Genomic DNA, 12,316 nt, shown 5'->3' on the forward strand with positions numbered 1-12,316 from the left:
AATACCCGGATTGAGTCCTTTGTGTCCAAACCTAATGATATCTCAACTAATCAACCTTGTCATTGAAAGCATACTACCCACCTTACATAAATATATTCATAATTGTAATAATATTTTATGTATTTAAAGTTGCGTTTGTTTGAATAACACTTTTAGAAGCATTCAAGCAGTAGGGCAATATCAATTTACTACTGTTAGGCCTCAAATAGTTGATCAGAAAGATAAAACGATTAGTAGTTTAAAACAACTCATTGTTTGGTCAAAGTATTTATATCGCTATAGACAAACTAACATTTAATAGTCACTCGAAGATAATATGGAATCTAGCTACAAATTATAATGTAAATGTATCTCAATTTTAAATTTTAGTTTTTGGTATGTATATTACCGTTGAAAATATGTTTAATTCATACTTTAAAAAAAATGATTTAAGGTGCGTTTAATAATATTATAAATTAAGTGATGAATATTGAATACCATATACTTAATTAAATAAGTATAAAATAAAAATATAAGAATTTTAAATATTTGATACAAGTAGATTTTTTAATTTGAAGTTAATGTCAAAACATATTTTAAGACTATTTTATTCATGATATAATTTAATTAATCTTAAAAAGGTTAAAAAAATTTATTTATACAATCATATTATACCAAATACTGAATTAAATAAGTATAAAATAAAAATATAAGAATTTCATATACTTGATACAATTTCATTTGATAATTTGAAGTTAATGTAATTTTACTCTAGATATAATTTAATTAATTTTAAGAAGGTTAAACTTGTCATTTGTACAATCTTATTATACCACATAGATAAATCATATAATTTATCAAATTAAATAAAGTATTTTAACCTAATTTAAATTAAATTTAAAAACAAATGATTTTAAATAATATTCATCAAATAAATTTATTTTACATTATGTAATAAGACTGGTCAAACACCGCCTTAAATATTGTTCTAGATTATCCATGAATTCAAAGCTATGATCAAGTTAATAATTGTAGTATGATATATATAATATTTGTATATGCATTAACATCACATTTAACTAATTTATAAAGAAAACAAGCATAATAAATTAACTTATAAATATTTAACATTATTAACTATTTTACAAAAAAAACTATAACATAAGAAACTTATAATAATCCACTAGAATATATATGATACTTCAAATTAAACATAAGAACTCCATTAATAATCTCAAGTGTGTATAATTTCAAATGTTTGGATTTGACTATTTTCTTGGTCGAAACTTTTATAAATAATTTAGTAAAAAAAGTGTAATCTAATGTATGAAATCAGAATATATTTATACAATTTAAAAAATACAATAACAAAATTAAGTTGAAACCACTGTTAAAACTAGATCTGTTTAACTTTTTTTTTTTACATTAATCATAATATGAGTTTTGTCTAATAAATTAAATTTCTCAAATTCGACTTTAACTAAAATCGTTTTAAATTAAGGTGAAGTTATAATTATATAGTTTATAGATATTTTTCCAAATTAAAAAAAAAAAATATATATATATATATATATAAAAAGAAAGTTAATAAAATAAAAATAAATAAACATGATTTCATAATATATATATATATATATATATATATATATATATATATATATGATTCTATCCACTACCATAAATAAGATTTTTTTTTTTAAAGTAAATGTGAATAATTGTACATTTGTGTATGTTAAAAGATTAATATATATATACATATATATATAAATGATTTATTCTATACCAAAATTATCGGAGATGAGAATCTATTTGGAATAGATGACATATCTCATATAAAATCACAAATAATTATTAGATGATATCAACTTATCCTACTATTTGATGATATCTTTTAAATACAAAATGATAAGTAAATTAAGTTGAAAGACTGGTCAACATACTTTTTAAAAAAAAAAAAATTATAACCCAAAAGTAAAATAAAAAATTGGCAAAAACATGTAATCTAAATTATTCATAAATATATATGATTTAATAAAAGAGAAAAAAAAAAAAAAAGACTTTTATTCTTACACTCTTAAGTCTTAAGAGTGTAATAAAGTTGGTATAATTCTATCACATGTTTTAATCAAATAATCACTTGTAATTATACTTATAATAATATATAATTAAAATAATAGTTACAAATAAAATAAATGAAACGGTCTCAAAAAGTCTTTGTCATTATTAAAGGTGACAAGGGTATAAAAGTAATTTGATAAAGACAGAAATTGTGTCGGTCCTTTAACCATGGTTAATAATTTAACCATATACTATAGTTATCTCAATTCACACTGTCGTACCCGATTTATGAGGTGGACCATCGTCACACGAGCGTCGGTGGCTCTTTGAGTTTTGCGTCGGACTCTCCCTCTCCTTTTTAGAGAGAGAATCAAATATACATACAGATTTCTATATATATATATATATAAAAACATCTCAGATTTTTTTTATAAGACCGGAGAGAGAAAGATAGAGAGAGAGTTGCAGAAACAAACGGTTTTTTTAAGGTCACGAGAGAAAACAGAGCAGCTAGCTGTTCAATGGAGGATTCAAACGATTCTGTTTCCATTGACATTGAAATGATTTCTCCATCCGAAAAGGTTTTTTCTTCTTCTTCATTGTCATAATATTTGACCTGCATTTTGTTCCAACATTCATGTTTTCTAGATAATCATCAAATGAAGCTTTTAATGTTTGGTTCAATTTTGATTTTTATGAATGTTTTCATATTTTGATTACATTTTCACTTATAACATCTCTTCTTATTTTCTTGATTGAAACATCTTATATTTTATGTTTTTAGTGTTTACTAGTTAGAAATAGATTGGATGTTAAAGAATAAAGTTTAAATTGATTTATGGTGTAATTACTGCAATCTTCTCTTGATTTTAGATTTAATTACTTTTTTTTTCTTTTACTAGTGACTAAAGTAATTATTATCTTTGACTATGATTCTAATTGAAAAACTGAGAAATTGAGATTTAAGTATATTTGGATAAGGTTTTTGATTGGAGTTTGGAATTTGTTTAAGATATTGAAAGGAAACAAATTGATATGAAAAAGAAATTGAGTTAGATAAAAGGGTGTTTTTGACATGTATTATAAAATCAATTTTTAAGATAATTTTTTTTGTTAATTCTTGTAATTTTTCAATTTATACAGGAGTATATGATCAAAACTGCAAATGGTTGTGTATCAGTTTCTGTAATGGGTGATCCAGATAAGCCAGCTCTTGTAACATATCCAGATTTAGCATTAAATCGTATGTTTTGATCTTGTTTAACTAAATAAACTTCGATTTGTCATTTGTTTTATAATTGACAACAGTTTTTTCTTGTTTGTAAAACAGATATGTCTTGTTTTCAAGGATTGTTCTTCTGTCCAGAAGCATTTCCTTTGTTACTTCATAACTTCTGCATTTACCATATTAGCCCTCCGGGTCACGAGGTTTGTTGAGCTTATTATTTTTATCGTGTTTATTCCTTTGTCGACGTTGTTTTTGATACGATTACTTTCTTCAATTGCAGTTGGGAGCAGCCATTCTTAATCCAGATGAACCGGCTTTATCTATGGATGATTTAGCAGATCAGGTTGCTGATGTTCTTGATTATTTCGGGTAAATTTTGGTTTTTACTCCTTTAATATGTAACCAACCAATTACAAATTTAATCAATTTTGATGAATTGTTTTTTTTATCAAGGCTTGGAGCAGTTATGTGTATGGGAGTTACAGCAGGCTCTTTTGTTCTAACACTTTTCGCGGTAAAAATGACTTGAATTTTTATTTTAGTTTTGGTATATGTAGTTTGTGAAAGTAAATTAATGTTTTGGTTATTGGTATAGATGAAATATAAACATCGGGTTCTCGGTTTGATACTCATTTCTCCTCTATGTAAAGGTCCTTCGTGGACAGAATGGTTGTATAACAAGGTTTGTTTCTTTGTTATTTTGTTTTGTTTCGATTCCCTTTGGAGAAAGCATATGAAATTTATAATACTTTTTTTGTGCAGGTGTTGTCAAATTTGCTATATTATTATGGAATGTGTAGTGTTGTTAAGGAATTATTGCTTATGCGGTACTTCAGCAAGGTATTTTTTGTAATCTCTTGTTAGATTTTTGGTGACGGTTTTGAGCTGACTCGATTAAAATGAGCAGGAAGTTCGCGGAAGCTCACAAGAACCGGAGTCTGTTATTGTTCAAGGATGTAGAAGAGTATGCGACATTTGTTATGTTTTTATTTTTAAATTTAGGCTTTAGTTGTTACAATTTACCAATTTATATCATATTTGCAGTTGCTGGGAGAGAGGCAAAGTCCAAATGTTTTTCACTTTATTGAAGCCATTAATGGGTAAGTTTTTCACATCATTAATTTGATCTGATTTTCAATTTTCTCATCTCGATATGGATCCAAATGAACTTAAATCGACGGTAATAGAACCAATCTAGGTTGAACAAGTTCTTACTTTGCCAAAAGATTACAAGAAAATTGTGATCATGATAAAAAATGACTTATTTCATTCACTTTTTACCTTAAAAAATGACATTTTTTCTTACCAAATACAACACTTTTCACTGGTAACTAAGATTTTGATTGTTTTTTACATAAACAGGAGACCGGATCTCACTGAGGGATTGAGGAAAATTCAATGTAGAACATTAATATTTGTTGGGGAGAATTCACCTTTTCACATGGAAGCTTTACACATGACATCAAAACTCAATCGAAGATTAAGCGCTTTAGTTGAAGTAAGCAAAAACATCTAAACTTTTCTAAAGAAAAAAAACGATCTTCATGAACTAAAAGTATTATGACATTGCGATTCGCAGGTTCAGGCATGCGGCTCAATAGTAACCGAGGAACAACCTCATGCAATGTTAATACCGTTAGAGTATTTTCTAATGGGATATGGATTCTACAGACCGTCTCAGCTAAACGTAAGCCCTAGAAGTCCGTTGAGCCCAAGTAGCATTTCTCCCGAACTCTTCTCTCCCGAGAGTATGGGCTTGAAGCTTAAACCGATAAAGACTCGTATCTCCATTGAACCGTTAGTTTTATAGTATAAAAAACATAATACAATGTGAAGATAATGGGATTAAGACAACAAGATCTTAGGAATTTTTTTCATAGTATTTTATTATATATATGTTTGTTCCTAGTTTTGTTTGAGTCATTGTGCATGATTGTACATCCACATAATGATAAAAAATAATTATAAGTTATGCTTGTGATGAAATAAAATATTATACCCATTTTAGGTTCTCTTGTATTTTTTTTAGTCCCACATGTTTTTCTACATCCACTCTCTTTCACAAACATTTATTTCATTTTTTTTTCCAAACTGTTATTTATGGCTTAAAATTTGGTTAATTTTTCACCATATTTGGTCCAACTTTGAATTGTGCTATGCACGCTCGAACTATCAAAATTGTAGTCCTTTTAGGCTTTTTTTAGTTGAATATTATTTTCGAGATTTACCCATTTTAATTTGTCGAAATTAGTTTAATTGATTAAAAATATGTTTGATTTTAGGAAAGATTTGAGAAAATTTAAAAAAGAGATAGGGTTCATATTTATTTTTCAAAGAACTTTGTAATGAGATAACTTTGTATACAGTCTACACATTTGAACGTATTTGAGTTTTAAATTGAGTATATTTGAGTTTTAAATTGAGTATTTTTTTTTTAAGATATATGTGTTCAAAAATGTCGAATACGTTTGAATGCCTTGAAAAATATATAATGTACGAGAATAATTGAAAATTTGAAAAAATAGAGAATTGTTATTTTGATTTCACAAATCTGATAAATTAATTGAGATTTTTTTTTACTAAAATAAGAATGCAAAATGACTAAGTGAGTATATGACACAATTCAAAGTTAACCATTGAATCTTATATAAAATATAAGTTGGAGAATAACAAATGGAACTTTTAAATTATTTTTGTAACCGAGGTGGGTAATTAAGTAATTTGAAATCTAAGTTAAGTGATTGAGGTGGGTATTATGATAGCAAAGTTAAATGGATAAGGACAAATAGACAACCAATTACAGCTTGGAAAAACAGGGTTTGGTCTGGTGACTTTCCAGGTATTTACTTCTAGAAATTTACTACAACTACATTAAAATTTTGTCCCTTAGCCACCCAAAAGGAAGAATCTAATAATAGTATTAGTACGTACGGGGTTTTACAGGCTTTAATCTATCAAAGCTGCTGGAACATGCTTTTTTAACCTAATCAAATTTACCATTTATCTTTAACGCCTGCTTGTCTGTGATCTTGTCACGGCTTTGTTTGGTAGTGGATTATTTACAAAATTATGATTGATGTGAAGTAGTAACTCTAGATAGTTCATTTACACATGTGCAAATGGATGAAATGTTATCCTCTTCCTCAATTCCTAATCTCTTTTGCTAAATTTTATTCTTAAGGATCATTATAAGATGTTTGATAAAATTTAAGATGACCAAGAAATTAACTTAATGAAAAAAGTTGGAATTGTAAAAGAGTAGTAGAGACATTTGATGTGTCTAGCAGAAAGAAAATCGTGAAATTGAATAAATGAGGGATATTTTAATATCTTGAATTAGACGTCTCAAGCAGTTGAGACACATTAACGTACGAAGGACTTAAACCTTCTTGACGATGGTTTTTTAGCCTTTTGAATTTGTCTTGTTTTATTTTTTGTTCATTATTATTATATTTTGAAGTGTTTGTAACTTAAAATCCACATTTTTAAGGGAGGGGTGTTATGCTCAGATTTGTGGATCATGAACTAGCAGTCTAGCACTTAGAATATTATAAAAAAAGAATGAGCTTTTAAAATGTCTTTCTACTTACATATTTTTGATATTTATTGTTAATTGAGATGTATCTACCAGCACGATTAACTGTGTCTATAATTGTTCTGGTATTCATTATCAGGTTATTGGACATATGGATGAAATGTTTATATAGTAACTACGATACTTATAGATACCCGAGGAATGAATTCAAATATTTTAAACCGAATTCAGTGTATAAGAAAATATAAAAATTAGGTTAATGAGTATAAAGTTAATTATATAAATTCAGCTTAAACACATCCATGAAACTCGATTAGTTATTTTTTAATTTTTTTTTGTATATTTTATTTAAAATTTAAATAATTAATTGGAATGTAAGTTTCTAATTTCCAAACTATTCTAAACTTAGGAGCCAATAATATTAAAATGTAAACACAGTATTTATTTATTTTTATAAAATTTAAAAATAAATTTTATAAAAGTTAAATAAGAGACAGTACCACGGTACTTAGGTAGGGTGGTAAAATTACCGATATTACCAATATATCAAAAATATTGTACTACAAAATATCAAAAAATTAAATTTTTTTGGTATATAAAAAATGTAAGGTATGATTCAGATATTAAAATTATTGGTCCAGTAAAATATCAAAATTTTGATACATCAGAATATATTAAAATAAAATTTATAAACTATATATATATATATAATATTTATAAGAAAATAAATAATTATTAATTAAATTATAAATAATTATGATTTACAATAATACACGCACAATTATAATACTAGTAAGAAAATAAATAATAAATAATTATGTTTTAGTTTCTATTTATTTTATAAATTAGATTCACCTATCAATTATTATATTCTCAGAAAAATTAAACTATTATTAATGAATCAACAAATTTTAATAAAATTTTTTATTTCTTTTTCCAATATATTTGAAACTTAATTTCTAAGGTATATATTCTCTCTTCAAACAATTTTGGATTTTGGATGTTATTTCAATTGTACAAGTATAATTTTTAAAATTTAAATTAAAATATAATTATATTATAAAATTATTCAATGTAATATATAAATATTTTATTTGAAGGGATATGAAACTAATTTTATTTCACTAAAATCTTTTTTATTCCTAATATAATTAAGGCGGTGCAAAAATATCAGGAAAATCGATAACTTATCGGTCTAATTTTACCGGTTTATTAATTAACCGATTAACCGGTTTCTAATTGTGGTTTCAGTTAACAAGTTTTTTTTATTAGTTAAACGGTTCATTTTTCGGTTGAACTATTTTTCTAATGATTTAATAGGTAAACATGAAATAATTTAATTATATGTTTATATTTTATAATTTATATTAGTTATTTTATAAATATTAGATATATTATAAATAATATTTAATAATATATATTAGTTATTTTTAAATTTAAAATTATAATTTGTAAAAAAATATTTTAAAAATAAATTTAATTTATATATCTACTCTTTTAAATTAGAGTTTTATAATATATTATATATTACAATAATATAATATATTAAAACATATTTCTAAATATATTTATAAAATATTATTATAATATATAATATATTATATATTATAACAATAATACAATATATTATATGTCAAATTATCTGGTCACTTTAATTTTTTGTCACTTTAATTACTTTGATTTAACTTTTATCACTTAAATTAATTTTAAAAACAAATCGTTCATTTAACTTTTGAAACATCACTCATATTCATTTGGTCAACTTTTTGGTTAAATATAACTGCTTAAATATATTATTTTTTATATTTATATATAATTATTAAATATATTGTATATATAATATATATATATATATCTTATCATTAATTTTTACATTTTATAATTATTAAATCTATTATATAATATATATATATATATATATATATATATTATCTTTAATTTTATTATTTTATAATTATTAAATCTCCATTATACATAGATAATAGAAAATATATATATATATATATATATATATATATATATAAAAAGTTTAAAAATAATTTATATAATATATAAATATAATTTTAAATATATTAGCTTTCATCATTAATTTTTATAGATATATATATATATAATATATTATAAAAAATAATTTGTGTTACTTGTTTTTCTCACCGCGCAAAAAAAAAAAGCTATTGGTGACCTTTTGTAAAGTTTGAGGGGTGATTTGTTTCAAAAATAATTTAAGGGCTACAAATATACGATCGAAATAATATTTTTAGAGAAAAAAAAAATATTTTTTTGTCCCGAAATAGCCATTTCGGGACATTATGAAGCCCTTTCGGAACATTTTAAAAATTTTCTCTCTTCTACTCACATGTCATGCCATGTTGATTCGTGAACTTATTTTCGTTAAATCTTTTGTTGAGTTTATTATTTTTTTTATTATATTTATATTGATTAATTAGAAAAAAAAATATTACTAGAGATTATAAGAGAGAAACTTTAATTGATTGTAAAAAGAGCATATATATATATATATATATATATATATATATATATATATATATATATATATATATATATATATATATATATATATATATATATATAAAAGTGCACCTCTAAATTATTTTATTAAGTGTTATTATGTATATATATTTATATTATAAGATGAGTGATAGAGGAGGGAATGACGTGTAATTTCCTTTCAAATTTCTTTTAGATTATAGATTATAGATTAGAAGGATTATGTTTTTCAATAAAATTAATGATGAAAGAAATTATTTTTTATTTTTTTTCTCATTTTTATTTATCTTTTTAATATATATTTAAATATATATATAATTAAAATATATAAATAAAGTAAAATATAATTAAAATATTAGTTTGTATATATTAGAAATAAAAAAGTATATATATATATTATAGTTAAAAGATATAAATTATTTTATCTTTAAATTTTTATTTATTTAAATTAACATTAAAAAAGAATTAATAAAGATTATAGGAGAGATAAACATGATTGAATATGTTCGGCATGATTATGTTTTCTTATAAAATTAATAATTAAAGAGATTATTTTGTATTTTCTCTATTATTTTTATTTATCTTTTTAATATATATAAATAAAATATATAAATAGAGTGAAATATAATTAAAATATTAATTTGTATATATTAAAAATAAAAAATAATTATATATGATAGTTATATAATAGAGTAAATATAAAAGTATATTATATATATATATATATATATATATTATAATTAGAAGATATAATTTTAATTATCTTTTAAAAAAACTCATTTATTATATTTAAATAAATTAATTAGAAAAGAGAATTCATTTTTAGAGAAAAACCTTGATCGATTATGTAAAAAGCGCGTATTTTTGTTAAATGTTATTATATATATATATATATATATATATATATATATATATATATATATATATATATATATATATATATATATATATATGATTGATTATTTAAGTAAAAACATAATTATTTATTTTTTTATATGTATTTTATATATATATTTAATTTATAAATATTTGTTCAGTATATATTTTTATCTCATATCATACATTATATTTCTTTGGTGTACTGAAAAATTCAATATTTTTATATTTACTTTAAGTATTTTTGATATATCAATAATATCGATAATTTTATAATATCTAAATAGTGTAATTAACATCTCATCATCATCCAATATGCTAGTCTTATTTAGATTAAAAAAAATTATATAATAATCTTTATATATTTAACTAAGTTTTGAAATATCATTTTATACATGATCTTATTTTAAGTTATTATTTGAAATCATTCTTTGTGTATTTACTTTTGTTTAAAAATTTTTTTGATATGCTTCATTTGGCTAGTTAGATATACTTACACCAAAAGGACTACCTTAAGTGAGAAGGAATGTAATTTGAAGACGAAATTAGTTTATTAATCAAAATAAATTATATTCCAAATCTAAGAAATACAACCTAGTTGGAACCTTAAGCGATTGATGATTTAATATTCATTACGAAGAATGTTTAAATTTCGATTATAAAATAAAAATAGTTCAAACTTGAAGTTATGTTTTCATTTTGTATTGTTTGAAATAGCTTACCTATTTCAAATAAAAATAAATATAAAAGAAACAATTTCAAACAAAATAATGTATAAAAAAATATTTAAAACTTAATTAATTATAGAAAGAACCGTACTTCTAAAAGAAATATATTCAATAAGATAGTTGGAAGTGATGCTAACAAAATAAAATATGAATAAATAAATAAAATATAAATGGTAAATCACACACTTTCTCAAATCCCTTTTCCTCTCTTATGTGTAACTTACATGAAATCCTATAAGAAGATAATAAAATTAATTTGGATGGTTTGAATCATTAAAATGAACTTCTCTAATTAAGAACTTAAATTCATTAATATGAACAAATGATTCATCAAAATCATATAGTCTTTCACATTGAAATCTAACCTTGAGTCTTATGTTTAAATGAAATCATTTTTTCAATCAAAAGTTAAAGAGAATGGACCAATAAACCAAAATATTACGGGTTCGATTCTCATCGGAAACATTTTGAATGAAACAGAAAATATAGGGTGTAAAGATAATTTTTCTTAGTTAAAAAAAACAAGATTTCAAAATATAATTTTTTTAATTATTAATATAGTCAATTTAATTAGTATTGGGTTGGTACCATAGACTCTAATTTTTCATCCATATTGTATATCCTATTGAAAGTTTCCGTATGGAAAGAATCATATTGTTACTGTACCGTCATTTCGGTATGAAACAAATAACATAATGATCATACCGAATATTAACGTTATACTGCGATTTCGATACAGTTTTGGTATTATATCAATAATATTGGATAATATTAAAATTTAATTATATTTAAATTTAATTTTCAAAAATTAAGTTTCCATAATTAAAATAATATCAAATATATTTAGAGAATAAATAAATCTATTAAAGTTAGAAAAAAATATTTTAAAAAAATCAAAAAATATTTTTAAGATTTATTGATTAGCTAGAACCATTTAATTTTGTTAAAAAATCCATAATTTCCACTTAATCTAATTCTTAAAATAAAAATATTTATAAGTATTATATATATATATATATATATTAATTTATAAATATTATTTCGGTACGAAAAAGATGTCAGAAACCTGTTACGATGAATTTGTCATCCTACTCAAAGTCGTCATCAATCACTTTCCGTGTCTTGGATCTGAGTCAACGACATGCGCATTTTCTTATCTATACGTTGTCTGTGAAGAAAGCTCTGTTGCACCACCTCGGGTGCGAGCCACCCGAGAAGCAAGCTATTACAGCGAGCGGTTGGAGTAGTAGGGAAACGAAGAGTAAGGCAGTAAATAAGATAGAAGAATGGTCGGGCTCCCGGTGGAGCAGAGAAGTGGGCTCAACAGTTGGCCTATGTTTTTTCGGGCGCACGCATAAAGACATGATTAGTTCCACAAATCTCGCTACACTGGTCAGAGTAAAC

General features: G+C 23.2%; 1 protein-coding gene across 1 annotated transcript; it reads left to right on the top strand.

Annotated features, from left to right (window-relative positions):
* Positions 1-2,460: 2,460 nt before the first annotated feature.
* On the top strand, positions 2,461-5,279 carry LOC124930671 (protein NDL2-like). Its single transcript, XM_047471005.1, has 11 exons — positions 2,461-2,618; positions 3,181-3,280; positions 3,368-3,465; positions 3,546-3,634; positions 3,719-3,779; positions 3,861-3,947; positions 4,028-4,105; positions 4,173-4,229; positions 4,310-4,365; positions 4,628-4,763; positions 4,845-5,279. The coding sequence occupies exons 1-11, from the start codon at positions 2,559-2,561 to the stop codon at positions 5,073-5,075; spliced, it is 1,053 nt and encodes a 350-aa protein (XP_047326961.1). The 5' UTR covers positions 2,461-2,558; the 3' UTR covers positions 5,076-5,279.
* Positions 5,280-12,316: the final 7,037 nt, after the last annotated feature.

The sequence above is a fragment of the Impatiens glandulifera genome, chromosome 3 (assembly GCF_907164915.1).
Source record: "Impatiens glandulifera chromosome 3, dImpGla2.1, whole genome shotgun sequence".
NCBI lineage: Eukaryota > Viridiplantae > Streptophyta > Magnoliopsida > Ericales > Balsaminaceae > Impatiens > Impatiens glandulifera.

Coding starts and splice junctions, on each gene's coding strand:
- LOC124930671 (XM_047471005.1), top strand. CDS start 2,559: ATGGAGGATTCAAACGATTCTGTTTCCATTGACATTGAAATGATTTCT. Junction 3,780..3,860: donor TTGTTCTAACACTTTTCGCG/GTAAAAATGACT, acceptor TTATTGGTATAG/ATGAAATATAAACATCGGGT. Junction 4,764..4,844: donor GATTAAGCGCTTTAGTTGAA/GTAAGCAAAAAC, acceptor TGCGATTCGCAG/GTTCAGGCATGCGGCTCAAT.